At 46.3% G+C, this 17,327-nt stretch overlaps 1 protein-coding gene across 1 annotated transcript in view; it reads left to right on the forward strand.

Annotated features, from left to right (window-relative positions):
* plg (plasminogen) overlaps positions 1-17,327 on the forward strand; it is a 151,235-nt gene that overhangs the window by 61,021 nt on the left and 72,887 nt on the right. Inside the window, exon 10 of the mRNA XM_068044620.1 lies at positions 16,359-16,515. Within this exon, the coding sequence (XP_067900721.1) occupies positions 16,359-16,515 (157 nt within the window). The remainder of the gene's footprint in view (positions 1-16,358; positions 16,516-17,327) is intronic.

Genomic DNA, 17,327 nt, shown 5'->3' on the forward strand with positions numbered 1-17,327 from the left:
TGGTGTACCGGAGTGTGGTACTTGGAGCCATCAGAATGTGTGTGGGGTGTTCAGATAGAGGTAGTACCCTTGTATTTTCAGTCAGCTACATCCAGTTTTGTAGGATGGACTGGAATCACTGGTCCTCATCTACACCCAGCTCTCACAGCTGGCTCCAAGTGCCACACCCTGGTACACCATCTCAGCAGACGGGTGAAACGTAGTGAGGGGAGAAATGACAATGACACTACCTGGGTGGATGTCTTTCTTGTTAAAGGTAATGGCCAGGGTGGAAGGATTCCAAGCGGCTGAAGTGACCATCATGTTCTGGACCAAAGGCATACTACACCATATTGCGTGGGCTATGATTGTTGGTATACCAGCTATGGAAAAAATAGCAAGGGAAGGAGGGTCCCTTCAAGCCTTAGTTGGCAACCCACCTCAGAGACGGAAACTCTGAATCCAAATCTACAGCTTGGAGACCTCGCTGCCACTGTCCCAGTTCACTGGGCCACGACAGATGAGCTCCAGGCTTAAAGGTTGGGGTCAGTCAGTGCAAACTGTACTCCACCTTAAAGCATCACTGCGCAGGCAGGAAGGAAATCTCCCACCCCAACTATAACTCAGCAACTAAGTCCTATAGCAACGGGAAAAGGACAAAAACGGCAGGTGCAAGATGGCACTGACAGCCGTAGTTCCAATCCTGCGTGCAGGCGGCTCAGGATATTGTTCGTTTTGATGATGACCTAGAGACGACATCATCACTGGTAGCACCCTGAGCAACCAAGCAGCCTTTTTGAAGGACGCTTGCTCCGAAATTGGAGAGGGGTCTAGAAAAGGTGGCATAAACAAATGCTTGTCTCTCCATCACCCAGTTGGCTTGCTGCGGTCAATGGGCATCCCTTAATGTGGTCTAACTACGACAGAGAAGGAAATGCAAACTCTTAACCTCACTTCAAAAGGTGGGAAAAGAAATATTCTGAAACTCGCCTGCTGGAACCTGAGAACAATGCTCGAAACTGGTGACAACAGCCGCCGCTAACAATGCTCAGCCCTGGTGGCCCATGAGCTAGCTAGACTAGACATTGATGTAACGGCCCTGAGTGAGGTCCGCTTCTCGGAGCAAAGCAGCCTAACAGAACACAACGCTAGCTACACCTTCTATTGGTCAGGTACACCTGAAGGTGAACAACACCACTTCGGTGTCGGCTTCATGGTGAAGAAGACTATCGCCACTAAACTTTCAAGCCTGCCAATCAGCCATTCTGAATGCATCATGTCCCTGTGCCTGCCCCTCCAAAACCAGCAGCATGCAACCCTCATCAGCATTTGTACTCCAACCCTGAAGGCTAACCCAGCTGACAAAGATAAGTTCTACACAGATCTCCGTGAACTCATCCAGAATGCCCCTCACAAGGACAAAATTGTCGTCCTTGGTGATATCAACGCCAGAGTGGGCTGTGACAGCCTGGTATGGAAGGGAGTGCTCGGAAATCATGGAGTTGTAAACTGTAATGAAAACGGACGTTTACTCTTGGAACTCTGTTCAGAAAAGCAGCTGTCCATAACCAACACCTTCTTTCACCAAAAAGATCGCCTCAAGACCACATGAATATATCCCTGCTCTAAACACTGGCACCTGATACATTACATCTTGTTGCGCCAGTCTGACCTAAAGGACGTCCTGCATACTAGAGCCATGCCCACTGCTGACTGTCATACAGACAACCGGCTCGTTCAATCAACGCTGAACTTCCACTTCAAGCCTAAGCCCAAGAACGGGCCTAGAGACAACCCATCAAACAAATTTCAAGTCAGCAACCTGCGAACCTCATCTTGCAGAGATAGATATCAAACAACCTTACAGACCAGACTGGAACATGCTGATCTCACTCCAGAAGAACTCTGGGAACACATTAAAGCTGCAGTACTGGATACTCCCAATAAGGCCACCGGACCCAGCACCAAGAAGAATAGGGACTGGTTTGATGAAAATGACAAGGAAATTCAAGCTCTGCTAAAAATAAAAAGGTCAGCTCACCTGGCTCAGCTGGCCAGCCAAGAGAAAAAGACAGCCTATTGTCATGCATGCAGCACCCTTCAATGTGAACGGAGGAACATCCAAAATGACTGGTGGATTGCACTTGCGGAAAAAAACTCAACTGTACGCTGATACTGGTGACATAGGAAGTTTCTATGAGCATTAAAATCTGTCTACGGACCAGCATATCAAACCCAAAACCCCCTGAGGAGCGCCGATGGCAAGATCCTACACATTGACAAGGAGCAAGTCCTGGATCGCTGGTCAGAGCACTAAGAAACTGTCTTCAGCACCAAGTGCACAGTACATGAAACTGCCATTAATCGCATCCAACGACAGCCTGTCAAAGAAGATCTGGATGAGAGTCCAACTCCGGAGGAAACTGTGACCAGATGAAGAACACCAAAGCCCCCAGAGCCAATGGAATTCCACCTAAAGCCTTGAAGCATGGTGGCCCTGCACTATACACTAAGCTCCATGCGTTTTTCACAGCCTGCTGGGAACAGGGCAGGATTCCACAGGATCTTTGTGATGCCATTATCATCACCATGTACAAAAACAAAGGAGAAAAACCAGACTGCTCCAACTACTGTGGGATTACCCTCCTTTCTATTGCTGGGAAGATGCTGGCTAAAATTCTTCTGAACAGGCTTGTGCCTACCATTGCGGAAGAAAACCTCCCAGAGAGCCAGTGTGGTTTCAGAGCAAACAGAAGCACCACAGATATGGTATTTGCACTCAGACAATTACAGGGAAAGTGTCGTGAACAAAACAAAGGCCTGTACGTCACTTTCGTAGATTTCACCAAAGCAGTCAACTCTGAGCAGAGACAGACTTTGGAAAATCCTTGAAAAACTTGGAAACTGCAGCAGTTTCATGAAAATCAGTACAGATAAGTCAAGCAAAACAGCGACCTCTCAAGTCCCTTCCAAATCACCAATGGCATGAAGCAGGGATGTGTGCTGGCCCCGACTCCATTCACCATCTTTTTCAGCATGATGCTGCAGCAGGCAACAGAAGACCTTAAGGAGAGAGTTCATGTACGCTTCCGGACTGAGGGACGCCTTTTCAACCTCAGACGTCTTCAGGCTCACACAAAATCACAAGACAAACTCATCCGTGAACTTCTTTTCACTGTGCTCTCTTGGCCCACAGTCAGTCAGACCTGCAACGTATAACAACAAATTTTTCCGAGGCAGCACAACTCTTCGGACTAAAAGTCAGTTTAAAGAAAACTGAAGTCCTGAATCAGCCTGCACCCCAAGAAGAATATAGACCAGCAAGCATTGTCATCGAGGGAACCGAGCTAAATGCTGTCAAACAATTTACATATTTGGGAAGCGTCATCTTGTTTGATGCCACCATTGACAAGGAAGTGGACAATAGACTCTCAAAAGCAAGCAATACATTCAGCAGCTCTACAAACGTGTTTGGAGCAACCACAGCCTCAGAGCACAGACCAAACTCAAAGTGTACAAACCCATAGTCCTCACGCCCTTCTGTATGACAGCAATTCATGGGTCCTATACCGCCGTCATGTACGCCTTTTAGAGTGCTTCCCATCAGCGCTACCTCCGCAGCATCCTCAAGATCCGCTGGCAGGACTGCATGACAAACATTGAAGTCCTAGAAACAGCCAACATTACCAGCATTGAGGCCATCGTCCTGCAAAGCCAACTTCGTTAGGTGGGTCACATTGCCCGGATGGACGACAGTCGCCTGCCCAAGATCGTGTTGTCTGGAGAGCTGACCACGGGTAAAAGGAACAGAGGGGCCCCATGCAAACGTTTCAAAGACTCCTGAAGAAGTCCCTCTCTGTGAGCCACATTGACCATCGCCAGTGGGAAGCTCAGGCCATAGATCGTGATGCATAGAGATGCTACATCAGGAGGGCTACAGACACCTTTGAGACTGAGCGAAGAACCAGCATGAAAGAGAAAAGGAGGAGAAGGATAGATCCAATTGCCCCCAGCAGCAACTACAACTTCACTTGTACCCACTGTGGGAGAGTCTGCCAGTCACAGATTGGCCTGACTAGCTACCAGCGGGCCTGCAATCGATGACTACAAACTTCCCAAAATCTTCGTCTGCGAAGAAATGCCAAGAAGAAGAATATGCCTCTGTTTGTATCTCCACTGCAGGTGCCTGCAATCTCGCGACGGTTCGCCACGAGGCCCAAGCCACCTCCTCTGGGAAGGAAGATAAAGCCAATGCCCCAGAGGGTGCACCGTCACCTGCCCCTTCCACCTCGGCCAGCACAGATACATCCACACGGTCCACAGCGGCCTTAGGATTAGAATCTGGGTCACAATCTGGTGGTCATGACAGAGACACGTCCAGCAGCTGAGGGAGCATGTGCCAGTTGGGACCCCTGACAATCAGAGGACTGCTGGAGATCAAGCCCCTGCTTAGCTCCAAGCTGATGATGATCCTCTGTTTGTTCTTATGAGAAGTCTGCTGGATGTGCAGCAAAGTCATGTGGAAAATATGTCAGAGATGCCTGAGAGCATGCATGGCTTTGCATGTGCCATGGAGGAGTCCATGCAAGCCATGACATCTGCCATGTCCCAGGCATATGAGCGTATGGCTTCCTCAGTCGAGAGTTTGGCGAGTTCCATGGCAAAGCTGGTTGAGCACTCGAGCTAGATACAATCTGATCTGCACTCCATCGCTGTTGCCGTGGGCTCTATGCAGCAGAGTCTAAGCAAGAAGGGGACGAAAAACCTAGAACTCCATGTGGGTGTTCCTTCCCTTCGGAGACAGCCAGTGTGCACCCAGATGGAGGACGAGCGCATGCCAACCGCCCTGAGACCTTCCTCTCAGGCCATCCCCAGTGTAAGCAGCGCCTTGCCCTCCCCTCCTCGATATTGACCCCCTTACCTCCAGAAGGCGAGCACACAGGTGATACCCAAGCACCATTGCTGCAGACCCCCAGTAGGATGGCGCCATCAAGGTCCTGTTCCTCCAGAGGACATCTGCCATGGTCATCCACAGCAAAGGGGCAGCACACTGAGCAGACTGCCTCCACCTCAGCTGCTAATGTCAGGGTGGCGCCTAGATGTAGTGGTAGAAAACAGAAAAAAAAAGAATTTTGATCACGAAGTTGGCATGGGTATTGTAAATATTGTGCACATATTTGTGAAGTTTGAATATGAAATTATTTGCTTCATTATTTGCTGCACTCTCATAAATCATTTGCTTTGTTTCAATTGAAAAGTAAAATGATTGTTCGAGCCCATGGCAGGTACACGTTGATACTTGCAAAGCATTTCTGAAAGTGTCCAGTGTCCTTTTATCATTGACATTTGAGCCTTCAGTCTTCTATGATGGCTGTTGGTCGTTTGAAGATTTAGCACTTTTTTCCTTAGCAATATGCCTTACAATTCTGGTTCTGTGGTCACACCCTTACATTCCTGGCATAGATGCTGTTGTGGTTCCATTGTAACCCAGAGAAGATTTGATCTGGTGGTCACATCAAAGTTGTAGCTTCCTATGTGTGCAGCTTAGTGTCTTGATGCAAGACAATATTTTCATGGAGACACAGGTCGCTTTCAATGAAGTTGATACTATCTGGGCCATTAGGCACATCTCCACTGCAGGTTCAAGTGCTGTTGTCAGAAGAGCCCTTCTTTTTGATTACAGTAATGAATAAGATCTCAGGCATATGTGAACATATTTGGAGAATGTTTCTTTTCTCCTCCCAGCGTTCCTTTATGAAGTAAGTTTATGTTGGTTGAAATGTGCAAGTATAAGGTTCTCCCTGATGTCCCTTGCATGTTTCTCCATGGCCCTTATGTCCATAACGGCATCACTTGCATTGTTGTCCTCCTGCTCATCCTCTTCATAGTCATCCTCATCCAAAGAGGACTGGTGTTCCTTTGTTCCTTCGCCAGCAAAATACGGCTGCGTCCAATTGCCAGGTTGTGCAATGTACAACAGACAACGATTATTCATGAGACCCTCTGTGGTGCTGTCTAAGAGCCGCTCCAGACTGGTCAAGGCAGCGGAAGCGCATTTTCAGTAAGCTGATGGTGTGTTCAATGATGGCTCTGGTGGATACGTGAGCAGCATTTTATCACTCATCAGCGCTTTGGGGACGTCACACTGGTGTCATCATCCAAGTCCAAAGTGGGTAACCCTTGTCACCCAGGATACAGCCGTCTACTTCAGCTGGTTCCTCGAAAACTACTGGCAGCTGGGGGTTCCTCAAAATGTATGAGTCATGACAGCTCCCTGGAAACGTGCGCAAACATACATGATTCTTCTCCTGTGGTCGCAAACCAGTTGTGCATTCAAAGAGTGAAAGCCTTTGTGATTCACAAATGCAGCAGTTTGGTCCCAGGGAGCTGTAATGGCTATGAGTGTAGTTGATCGCCCCTTATACTCTAGGGAACCCAGCGTTGGTGCTGAAGGCCACAGACCTTGCTACAAGCTGTCCTCGTCTACAGGTAAGTAGATGAAATCATTGGCACAATGAAATAGGGCATTGGCCACCTCTTTGATGCACCTATGGGTCGCAGACTGTGATGCACCACGTATGTCACCCGTTCATCCCTGGAAGGCACCGCTAGCAAAAAAATTGAGTGCAGCAGTCACCTTGATGGAAACTGGCAGGGGATTCTCAGGATCCTACAAATTTCTGTGACTATTTCACGCAACATCCTTAGGCGTCTCTGGCGTTGCCTGTCTGACATTTGAAGGTAATTTGTCCTTATCCTGAGGATGTCATCATATGCCAGCACCTGTCTTCGATAATGCCATTGCTGGATGTTATCATTCTGAGCATCCTCACCTTCTTGTTCTGCCTGCTGCTGGTGTTCAGCCATCATTTGTGAGGGAAAAGAGCTCACCTTAGTCGCTTCCATGGTAGTATACAAATTGCGTGTATGAGACCCATGTCATTGCAGCTTTGCAAATAATGAAATGAGAAGAGCATTCCAATTCATCCTTGCGTTACTATTCAGCTGAACTATTGAGGTAATGAGCAGATCGCTTTTATGTGCCTTAAAATTGTATCCAGCAGGAAATCCCACCCACCATCATTGGCCTGCTTGCACTCGACATGCAATCCATGAGTGGCCACGTGGTTTGTATTATCGTGCGAGAAAATGGTGCATGTACAATTTAAGGCAAGTTTCCGCACCTTCCAGCCTGCACCCATCACCCTTGACCCACCCAATGTAACCTTATGCATTACCTCTGTTACCATTGAACCACCCCCCATTACCTCAGACAGTGTCACAATCAACTTATTCTTGCCATCCCTCCCCTCTGTTCCTACTCCAGTTACTATCCAAATGCTAACTCTGATCCTTGATCCTCCTCAAATCCACCTTAATGTTATTGCCGAGTCCGTTCCCCTTCCTGTGATGCCATTGAATATCCAACCCTAAGTCTTGACCTTCCCCCCTACAGAATCCATCCCTCATTGACTGCGACCATTCCATCTGTCAGCCAGTACCCTGAATTTGCCCCACAGGTCCCTGACATTGGCAGCACTCATCCCTCCTTTTAGGCCCCATTATGACCATCTGTTGACTGTAACACTCAAATCCACCCACCACCCCAGCAACTGCCCACATCCAGCGTCAGCAGCAATAACAACCACTGGATGCTCTGCTCCTTCCTCCCCTGCTCCTCCATGCACCTGATAACCCCACCCTGTCCTCCCCTCCTGCTCCTACTCGCACACCCCCCCATGCCTTCGCCACCATCCCCTGAGAAGAATCATCCTTGCTGGTGCTGAGCCTGGCGCGAAACATCCATTCCAATGTTGGCCTTCCTTGTGCCGATGAGCTCAAGACATAAAACTGACCTCAGACACAATTGCACAAAGCCAACTGGTGTACACCATGTATAAGCGAATGTGAATCGGTTGGCATGGGAATACCACTCGCTGCTAACCGAATCAGATAGGTAGGACTTAATTTGAACTAAGTGTAATGAGTATTCATGGTATGAAAATGAGTGCAAAGCTGCAATCTGCCACTGGTCAGGGGGAGCCCCAGGCTGCCACAAACATGCCACTGACTTAATTGTGATAAAAAAAATCCTGCCATCGGAAATTCGAAAAAAAACTGACGCCTAATTAAACCAACCTGCATGCCATCAAAGCTGCTCTTATAGGGCCCATAGAATTCTCCCTTACCTTTGTATGGCTGTGACATATTCTTCTTTCTGATGTCTGTACCCACTCTTTTGAATGCCTTTTGTGTCTGCTTGACTCACATACTTTCCTTTATACGCTGCTAGATGCCTTAGACTAGGCTTGTAGCTGAGCTCCTCGTGTCCTAAAGAACATTTTCACCTGTTCACTTATAGAACTGTACAGTCATACAGCATAGAAGGAAGCCATTCAGTCAATCGTGCTTGTGCCAGCTCTTTGAAAAAGATATTCAATTAGTCCTTGCAGTTTTTTTCTTTTCAAGTATATATCCCCTTTCCTTTGGAAATTTACTATTGAAGCTATTTCCACCACCCTTTCATGCAGTCCACTCCAGATCATAAAAACTCGCCGAGGAAAAAAAAATTCTCCTTCAGCCTCTGGCTTTTTTGCCAATTATCTGAAAATCTGTGTCCTCTGGTTACTGTTACTTCTGCTAGTGAAAACAATTTTTCCCTATGTACTTTATCAAAATCCTTCATAATATCGAACACCTTTAATTAATCTCTCTTTACCCTTTTGCATTAGGGAGAACAATCCCAGCTTCTTTAGTCTCTCCACATAACTGAATTCCCTCATCCTTGGTACCGTTCTGGTAAATTTCCTCTGCACCATCTTGACAGCCTTGACTTCCTTGCAAACTGGGTGCCCAGAATTGGACTACATGAGCCAGATTTTAACTCCCTGCAAGCGAGTGAGTTTTGAGGTGAGTTAAATCTCGCCCAAGGCTCCAACTGAGGCCCAAGCAGTGACTTATAAAGCTTGACCATCACTTCCTTGCTCTGGTGCTCTATGCCTTTATTTATAAAGCCAACAATCCCATGTGCTTTAACAGCTTTGTCAACTTAAATTCTAGGTAATTTCACTTAGACACCACAGAATGACAGGAACTTATTATTATAGGTGCATATATATAAGCACCTTTCACAACCTCAGGAGGTCCCAAAGTGTTTTAAAGCAGATGAAGTGCTGTTGAGGTGTAGTCACTGTTGTAATGTAGGAAACGCTGCAGCCAATTTGATCACAGCTAGCTCCCAAAAACAACAAAGTGATAGTGACCAGAAAATTATCTTTAATGATGTTGGTTAAGGGGTAAATATTAACCAGGACACCAGAGAGAACTTCCTGCTTTTCTTCAAATAGAGCCATGTGATCTTTTGCATCCATCTGAGGGGGCAGACAGGGCTTCAATTTAATACTGCATCTGAAGGAAGTTGCCTCCAGCAATGCAGCACTCCCTCATTACTACACTGAAGTGGCAGCCTGAATTATGTGGAACTTGAATCCACAACCATCTGACTCAGAGGCAAGCATGTTACCGTTGAGTCAAGATTGATACCTTGGAAGAATTTAGTTCAGATACTGGTTTATCAGGTGCCGTCATGTGCTTCTCCTCATTTTTGGAAGGTGGCAGAATAACACGACAATATATTTTGATAGATTTTAAGGCCCTGAAACTCCCTGTAGAATTCTGCCAGAAGTCTGGTGGGCATCTAGTGGAACTCACAAGGAAAAAAGATAAATGTCCATTTACTGCATTTCCCTGTTGAGTTTCGGGACCTAACTGCTAAACAAATGTATTACACAATAAAAGAATAAGTACCAGGGTTTAGTGGGTTAAATTACAAGGATAAGTTGCATGAACTTGGCTTGAATTCCCTTGAGTACAGTAGATTGAGGGGTGATCTGATAGAGGTGTTTAAAAACATTAGAAGTATTTGATTAGGGTAGATACAGGGAAACATTTTCCTCTTATGTGGGAATTAAGAACAATCGGATATCATCTTAAAATTCCCTTTTTTTAGGCCATTCAGGAGTGAAGTCAGGCAGCAATTTTTAAGCAGAAAGGATTGTAGAAGTTTATTCAGTAAGGGATCCAGAGCAAAAGCAAAAACATTGAGTCAAGTTGCAAATCAGCCTTGATCTATTTGAATGGCAAAGCAGGCTCAAGGGACTGAATTGCCCCGTCCTGTTACTAATGCTCCTACACAGTAGCGGTAAGAACATGCTGCCAAGGCGGTCAGGATGCAATTGTGCTAGTTTACAGAAGTGTTTTGTTGCTCAGGTTCCTGCTCAAACTTATTTGCATATCATTGAATGAAAAATGCTCCATGAACTATTGCTGGCAGCGTTTTAGAATGTACTTGAAAAAATTTCTTATAGAATATTCCTTGCTGCATTTATTACTACAGCTAAAAATGGGTTTATCACAAAAATACAAATTTTTAATCAGTGTCTAGTCCACCACCTGTGAGTAACCCAGTTTTATGTAACTGAAAGTGACTTTAAAAAACTATAAAGAACCATTTACTAATTACATTGGTGTACAGTAGTCAGTTTCTTAGTAAATAAAAAAGCAGCTTTTAAAAAGGTACCCTTGTGCTGGATTTTCATTACGGAGCAGGGAAATTTGAACCAGGTCTGGTTTTGGCTCAGAAACTTGTCTCCGGTGAGAAACTGATTCAAAATCAGATTTTCAAATGGGTGAGCCCTTAATTGGTACAGAGACAGGTTTCCTGTCCACTTAGAGTCAGTGGGGCTGGGAATGGAGGTGGGTCAGATCAAGTGTGGGGCTCATGTAGACACCCCATGGCAGCCATCACTGAGGCTGCTCATTGGCCTCAGGGGGAGATCTGCATTTTGTGCCAAAACCTTCCACTGCACCAGAAAGAAGTGAGATGTCACAGGGGAGCTGGAGGCCTTCACTAGGGACAGGGCAGACCCTCGCCTCATTGATGCCAACCCTGATATAATGCTGGTGCCTGTGAAGCAGAGGAGGGAGGTCCTCTTCCCGGAAGGTGGCAGGAGGAGACCACCTCTCGGTTCACTGTTATTCCCCTCTGGCCCCTCTTTCTCCTCTTCTCTTACCCCCTGCTCCTCCCCTGATGCTCTGTCTCCTTCCAGGGCCTCACTGTCCTGAAGGTCCACTCTGGAAGGCCATGTTATTGAGAGCACAGCAGACCATCACAGTGACCGAGACTCTTGCAGGAGGGTATGGGAATGTGCCACCTGACTGGTACAGGAACCAGAATCGCTTCTTCAGAAGCTCGATGGCCTGCTTAATGGTTGACTTGCTGAGCAGGTGGCATTGGTTATACCATCTCAGTGCCTCTGTCTGGGGCTCCCATAGAGAGATCAGTAGCCACCTTTTCAAGGGATTTCCCTTGTCCTCTTGGATCCACCCACACACTTTAGGGGATGGAGTGAAGAACCGAGGCAGCCTGGACTGGCAGAAGATGAAGGAATCATGGCAGCTGCCAGGAAAGCAAGTGCACACATGGAGGAAGCTCTTGTTGTGGTTGCAGACTAGTTGGATGTTGAGAGAGTGGAAGCCTTTCCTGTTGATGGATCTCACTGGCCTGTCATTGGGTTCTTTGATGACCACATGGGCACAATCAATGATGCCCTGTACTTGGGGGAATCCAGCGATGGAAACAAAATCCAAAGCCCTCTGTGCCTGCCCTGGCCCATCTGTGTCAAAGTGGATGTAGTCACCTGCCTTCCTGAATATGGCATCCATGACCAGCCTGATGGCATGATGAGCTACTGACTCCGAGATGCCACCTAGTTCCACAGCTGATCCCTGGAATGACACGGTTGCATAGAAATTCAGGGCAGTGATCTTGATGGCTGCAGATAGGGGTCTTCCATAGAGGTCGTGAGGCCTCAGCTTATTGTGAATCAGAACACACAGGTCCGAGACTATCAGTGTGGATAGGTGCATGCCTTTTACGGTGTTGGCGCTTCGTCATTTGCAGGTAGCTGATTCTTGAGTGTTATATCCGATGTCGCTTCCCCTTGCAGCCCCTCGTTGTGCTATGCTGGCCTCCTCCTGTCCTCCACTGGCCTCCTTCTGTCCAGGAGGTTGCATCTGCTGCAGATCATCCTGGCTGCTCTGTCCAATGTCAGAGCAACCTGTTCCCATATCCACTCCCTTAGCTGGGCTTTGTGCATTCACCAGGCCTTCCCTGCCAACCCCAGATGCTCAAGTGCTACCAGTGGCCTCACATCCCTCTCTACCACTCATCACCGCTCACCACTGAGGAAAGCAAGTCTTACATCTGCAGCAGTAGCTACTCTGTGGCACGTTTGCAGCAAGTGAGCTTTATATTTTGTGCCTCTGCATTATTTTATTCAGCCCTTCCCATAGCTCTCATGGCCCCCCGCAGTGTTCATGGCTCGTACATTCTGCCTTGTTCCAGACACGGCATTCTCTACGTTGCCTTCCTTTAAAAATTGTAAACTGCTGCTGACAAACCTGTTAATGAGCTCCTGAATGAGCTCAACGGGCACTTAATTGGAGACATGCGGGGTTGCCATTCCCTCTCTCCCGGCGTCCCTCTAAAAATGGCGTCACATTCCAGAGGCAGCAGTGCCCAGTGCCGACCACCTTGAAAGTGATCTTTAAATTGCGCGCGGACCCACCCCTGCACCCAGCCGGCTTTAAAAATCTGGCCCCTTATGTCTGAATAAAGCTTCATTTTAAGAGCCTCTTCAGAGGCCTACAAATGGGTGCAATTAGTGGAAACTCACCAAGGTGATATATTCAATTTGGGGGTGTGGCCAGCTTTGCGGGCAGGGCTGGCTTCGAGAGCGAAGTTTTTAAATTAGTGCAAAAGATTGCTGAAACTCGATTTGCGCTGGATGTAACTTGTGCTGGCTATTCCTCAAATGTTTGGCCGGCGGCACCGAGGTCCCACCAAATTTAAAGGCAGGACCTCATTGTAATTTTTCACTTCCGTTTCCCGCCCAGCATCTTCCTAAGTTGGCAGGCTAGCCTACTGCTGGGTGGAAAAATCAGCAGAGGGAGACCATGCTGGGCATGGTTCTCAGCAATCAGGAGGGAGAGGGAGCAAGAGATCAGGGCTTGGTGGGGGGCTAAGATCTTGGGGAAGAGTGTCTATCACGGGAGCGAGAGATTGGAGCTGGGGGGCAGGTCGGGGGGTGTAAGGAGGCCATCATGGAAGGCAGAGTTTGGGGCTGGAGGGAGATAGGCCATGATCCAAAGGCTTCCTTGAGGGGCTGGAGATAGCACTCTTGCGGTGAGGTGCTGACTCATTCTGGGCCAGTGATCAAGTGCATTGACAGGAACATAGATCTGTAAGAGGTTCTGTTCCCGTACCCCATTACTACAGTTCTTGGACTTTGGGAATTACAAGAACAAAATTGCAGACGACACAAGGTAGGCTGAACCACAAATTTGCTTATTTAAAATAAACACAAAAACCTTCCTAACACCCTGTTACAAAGACCTCTAAACTAATTTAAAGGACACCACACGACACTTGATTGGATAGTCCAATTTAAATCCCTCCGCGATTTAACCTTGGCACTCACCCAAACACACAAGTCCCCATGACGTATAAAATAAACCTTTTTGAAAAAAACCACAGGAAAAACCACACGTTTCTGCCCCAAATTCACTCAATTCAAAACCCAAACCCTCCCAGGATTTGGTTGCTACACTTAAAATTCTTTTATAACTCTCGGCCTCAAATACCCCTTGGATTTGGCTGATAACTTACAATCCTCCATGCGATTGGGCCTTCTGGTGAGAATTTGTAGGTCCATGAGCCAGGTTGACCATTCCTGACCCTCCTTCTCAACTGCAGCCCCCACAGTATAAACCCCTTCAAGAATTGACTGAAAAACTTACAATCACCCACATGGCTAGTCATTACCAATGTTGGTTGTAGGCCTGGACCTGAGATGACCAGTACCCGTCCTTCTTCACATAACTGAGTGCCAAACCCTTCGATCTTGTCCTTTTTATGATGATCCTTATCGAAATATCATGAACACATCTCCTGAAGCCATCCTGCTGGATGGTCAGTGCTTAGCACCTTTTAATCTCTTTCCTCTGTTACCTGCCTGGTCCAGACAGGTCCATTTAGTGCTGATATGATTTCCCTGACTGAGAACAATGAACTCCACCAAGGTGAGGTAATCCAGGCTCCAAAGCTAATATCCATGAAAGAGGTTTCTCTCCTGTCTTGACAGGATTGAATGCTGTGCTCTGGGGCCAGTTAGTTGTAACAATGGCCTCCCCAATCACTTAACATGATGGCAGTTATGTGGTGTCACCGTTACGATAATGTCCCAAATTCCAGTCCTTTAACAGTATTAGTTCTGTTGTGATGTTGGGATGTTTGGAAATTGACTCATCAGAATGCAGCCTGCCTCTGTGTGCTTTGTGTTGAGGTTTGGCTCTTATTTACAGTACTAGTGTCCGTGGGGGTTGGGGTTCCTTCCCCACACTCCACAAAGTCCAGTTTTAAAGTCCAGTTGGTGGGGGGAGGAATTTCGATCCCACAGATCAGAATATTGAGTGCAAGAGATAAATAGAAATAGAGCTTGCTTAACAAGATACCGTGTATGATGGTTTTAGAATTGTGTGAATATGAACATATGAAAATGATGGGGCAGAGAAAGACCTGCCGGTTCAGATGTCCCACACTCAAGATAGCTGGAGCATCATGACCAGCCACTTCCTCCCTCCCCCAGAACCACATAGTATCCTGGGGGAGGCAAAAAAATAGAGCCAATAAACAGGAAAAGAAAATCTGAAAAATTCATTGGTTAATCCACTCAGCGATTGAAACTGGTCAGGAGATCACATTGACTATGAGTTTGGTATTTGCTAATCCGATTACCTTCTATATGATTCAATACCTGCCCCCTCCAAGAATTGGTAATGCGTGTATATGGATGAGAAGAGGGACAAGACATAAGAGCAGGAGGATTGCATTCTGCTTTATCCTGCCCTATTTTTTGATTGGTCATCCATGCCTTTGTTACCTCTAGACTTGACTATTCCAATACTCTCCCGGCCGGCCTCCCTCATTGCATCCTCCGTAAAATTGAACTCATCCAAATCTCTGCTGCTTGTATTCTAACTCGTGCCAAGTCCCGTTCACCTATCACCCCTGTGCTCACTGATCTACCTTGGCTTCCGATCCAGCCCTGCCTCGATTTTAATATTTTCATCCTTGTTTTCAGATCCCTCCATGACTTCACGTCTCTCTATCTCTGTAACCTTCTCCAGCCCCACAATTCAGATTTCTGCACTCCTCCAGTCTCCATCAACAGTCTCCATCTCCGCACTATTGCCGGCCCTGCCTAAGCCCTAAGCTCTGAAATTCCTTCCCTAAACCTTTGCACTTTTCTCCCTCCTCCTTTAAGACACCCCTTAAAACCAAGCTATTGTTCACCAGTCCAATATCTCCTTATGTGGCTTGGTGTTTGATAACAATCCTGGGAAGCATCTTGGGGCGTTTTACTACCTTATATATATATAGTTTTATATATTTACTCTGAAAATGCAAGCTATTGCTGTCTAATAGTTAAGGACGTCCATGAGAGTCAATGGGTTGTAATTCCTGAGTGCTCTTCCCATCTGTCCCCTTATATTGTCTGCTGTCTTGTCCTGCAAGCAGAGAAAAATATCTTAAAATCTTGTTAGTTGAAAAAGTACATACAATGATAGAGCCCTGCTGCAACTCAACCTGTGAGTTCGCAAAAGATTGACATTATGCAACCGGGTTGGAGGTATCCCTTCAGCCTAAGATTTCAGACCTGTGCTTTAGCCAACATAAAGTTCACAAAATTATCTTTATAGTTCATTCTTCCACTTTAACTGTGTCCAAATAATGCATGTCCACCTTGTGGTTTTCAAACCTCCTGGACTCTGGTCTATAGCTATTGTTCTGCTGTTTCTCCTCCAGAGTATTCATCATAAAAAGAACTGTTGCATGACCCAGGCAAAAGCCCCTCCTTTAGGCTACATCTGCTGCTCTGCGCACTGTTGAAACTCAGTTCTCTCACTGGTGCTTTTAATAAGTCTTCAAATGAAAGGAACTCATGCAACATGGAATGAAATAAATCTTGAGTAAAACTGGATTTTCAATGTAAATTGATGGTTAACAAATTTTAAAAAAAGATTTAATACCAGATTTGTCCGTCAAAATGTGTTGGACATATTTACTCCCAGGAGCAAGGTTAGGAGAGCGGACAAAGATTGATAACTGATCAATTAATAGCAAATCACAGAATTACTATCCTTTAATGCACAAGTACTGCATAGAGCAGTTTAACTTGGGATACCAACAAATAACACAAAATTAAAATTTTCTATCAAAATGTTCCTCAAAATCTTCTACACTGTTTACTTTTCAGTGCCGGTGAATGAGGGTGGACCTACTGACTGCTTCAATGGAAATGGTCATGATTATCGCGGGACTACATCTGTGACACGGTCAGGAAAAAGATGCCAGGAATGGGATTCCATGACACCGCATAGGCATAAGAAAACATCGCGCAATCTTCCTGATGCGTATGTACATAGGCCGATTTTGTATCTAATTGATCACAGACACAAAGAAACAAAGACGCATCTATATAGTGTCTTTCATGACCTCAGGAGGTCATAAAGTGGTTTACAGCCAGTACTTTGAAGTGTAGTCACTGCCTTAGTGTAAAGCATGACAGCTAATTTGCACAGTGAGATCCCCAACAATAAAATAATGACCAGATAATCTGCATTAGTGATGTTCGTTGAGAGATAAATATTGGACAGCTCAATGGGGAAAACTCTACTGCTGTTCTTCAAATTAGTGCCATGGGATCTTTTAGGTCCACTTGAGAGGGAAGAAGGGGCCTTGGTCTTACTTCTCATCCGAAGGATGGCACCTCTGACAGTGCAGTTCGCCCTCAGTATTGCAATGGAGTGTCAGCCTGGATTACGTGCTCAAATTCTCAGAATTGGGATTTGAACCCACAACCTTCTGAATCAGAGGCAAGAGTGCCACAAATGTATGTATTTGTCTTTAATAGTTGTTGTTGTAGCCATAGTCCCAGAGGACCATAGACATCTCTCCTCATTAGAGGAAATGGGGAGGCGGTGGCGTAGTGGTATTGTCACTGGACTGGTAACCCAGAGACCCAGGGTATTGCTCTGGGAACATGGGTTCAAATCCATTTGAACTTGAATTTGAATTCAATTAATAAATCTGGAATTAAAAGCTAGTCTAATGATGGCTATGAAACCATTGTCAATTGTTACAAAAACCCATCTGGTTCACTAAAGGAAATCTGCTGTCCTGACCTGGTCTGGCCTACGTATGACTCCAGACCCACAGGAATGTG

This window comes from Heterodontus francisci, chromosome 13 (assembly GCF_036365525.1).
Source record: "Heterodontus francisci isolate sHetFra1 chromosome 13, sHetFra1.hap1, whole genome shotgun sequence".
Taxonomy (NCBI): Eukaryota; Metazoa; Chordata; class Chondrichthyes; order Heterodontiformes; family Heterodontidae; genus Heterodontus; species Heterodontus francisci.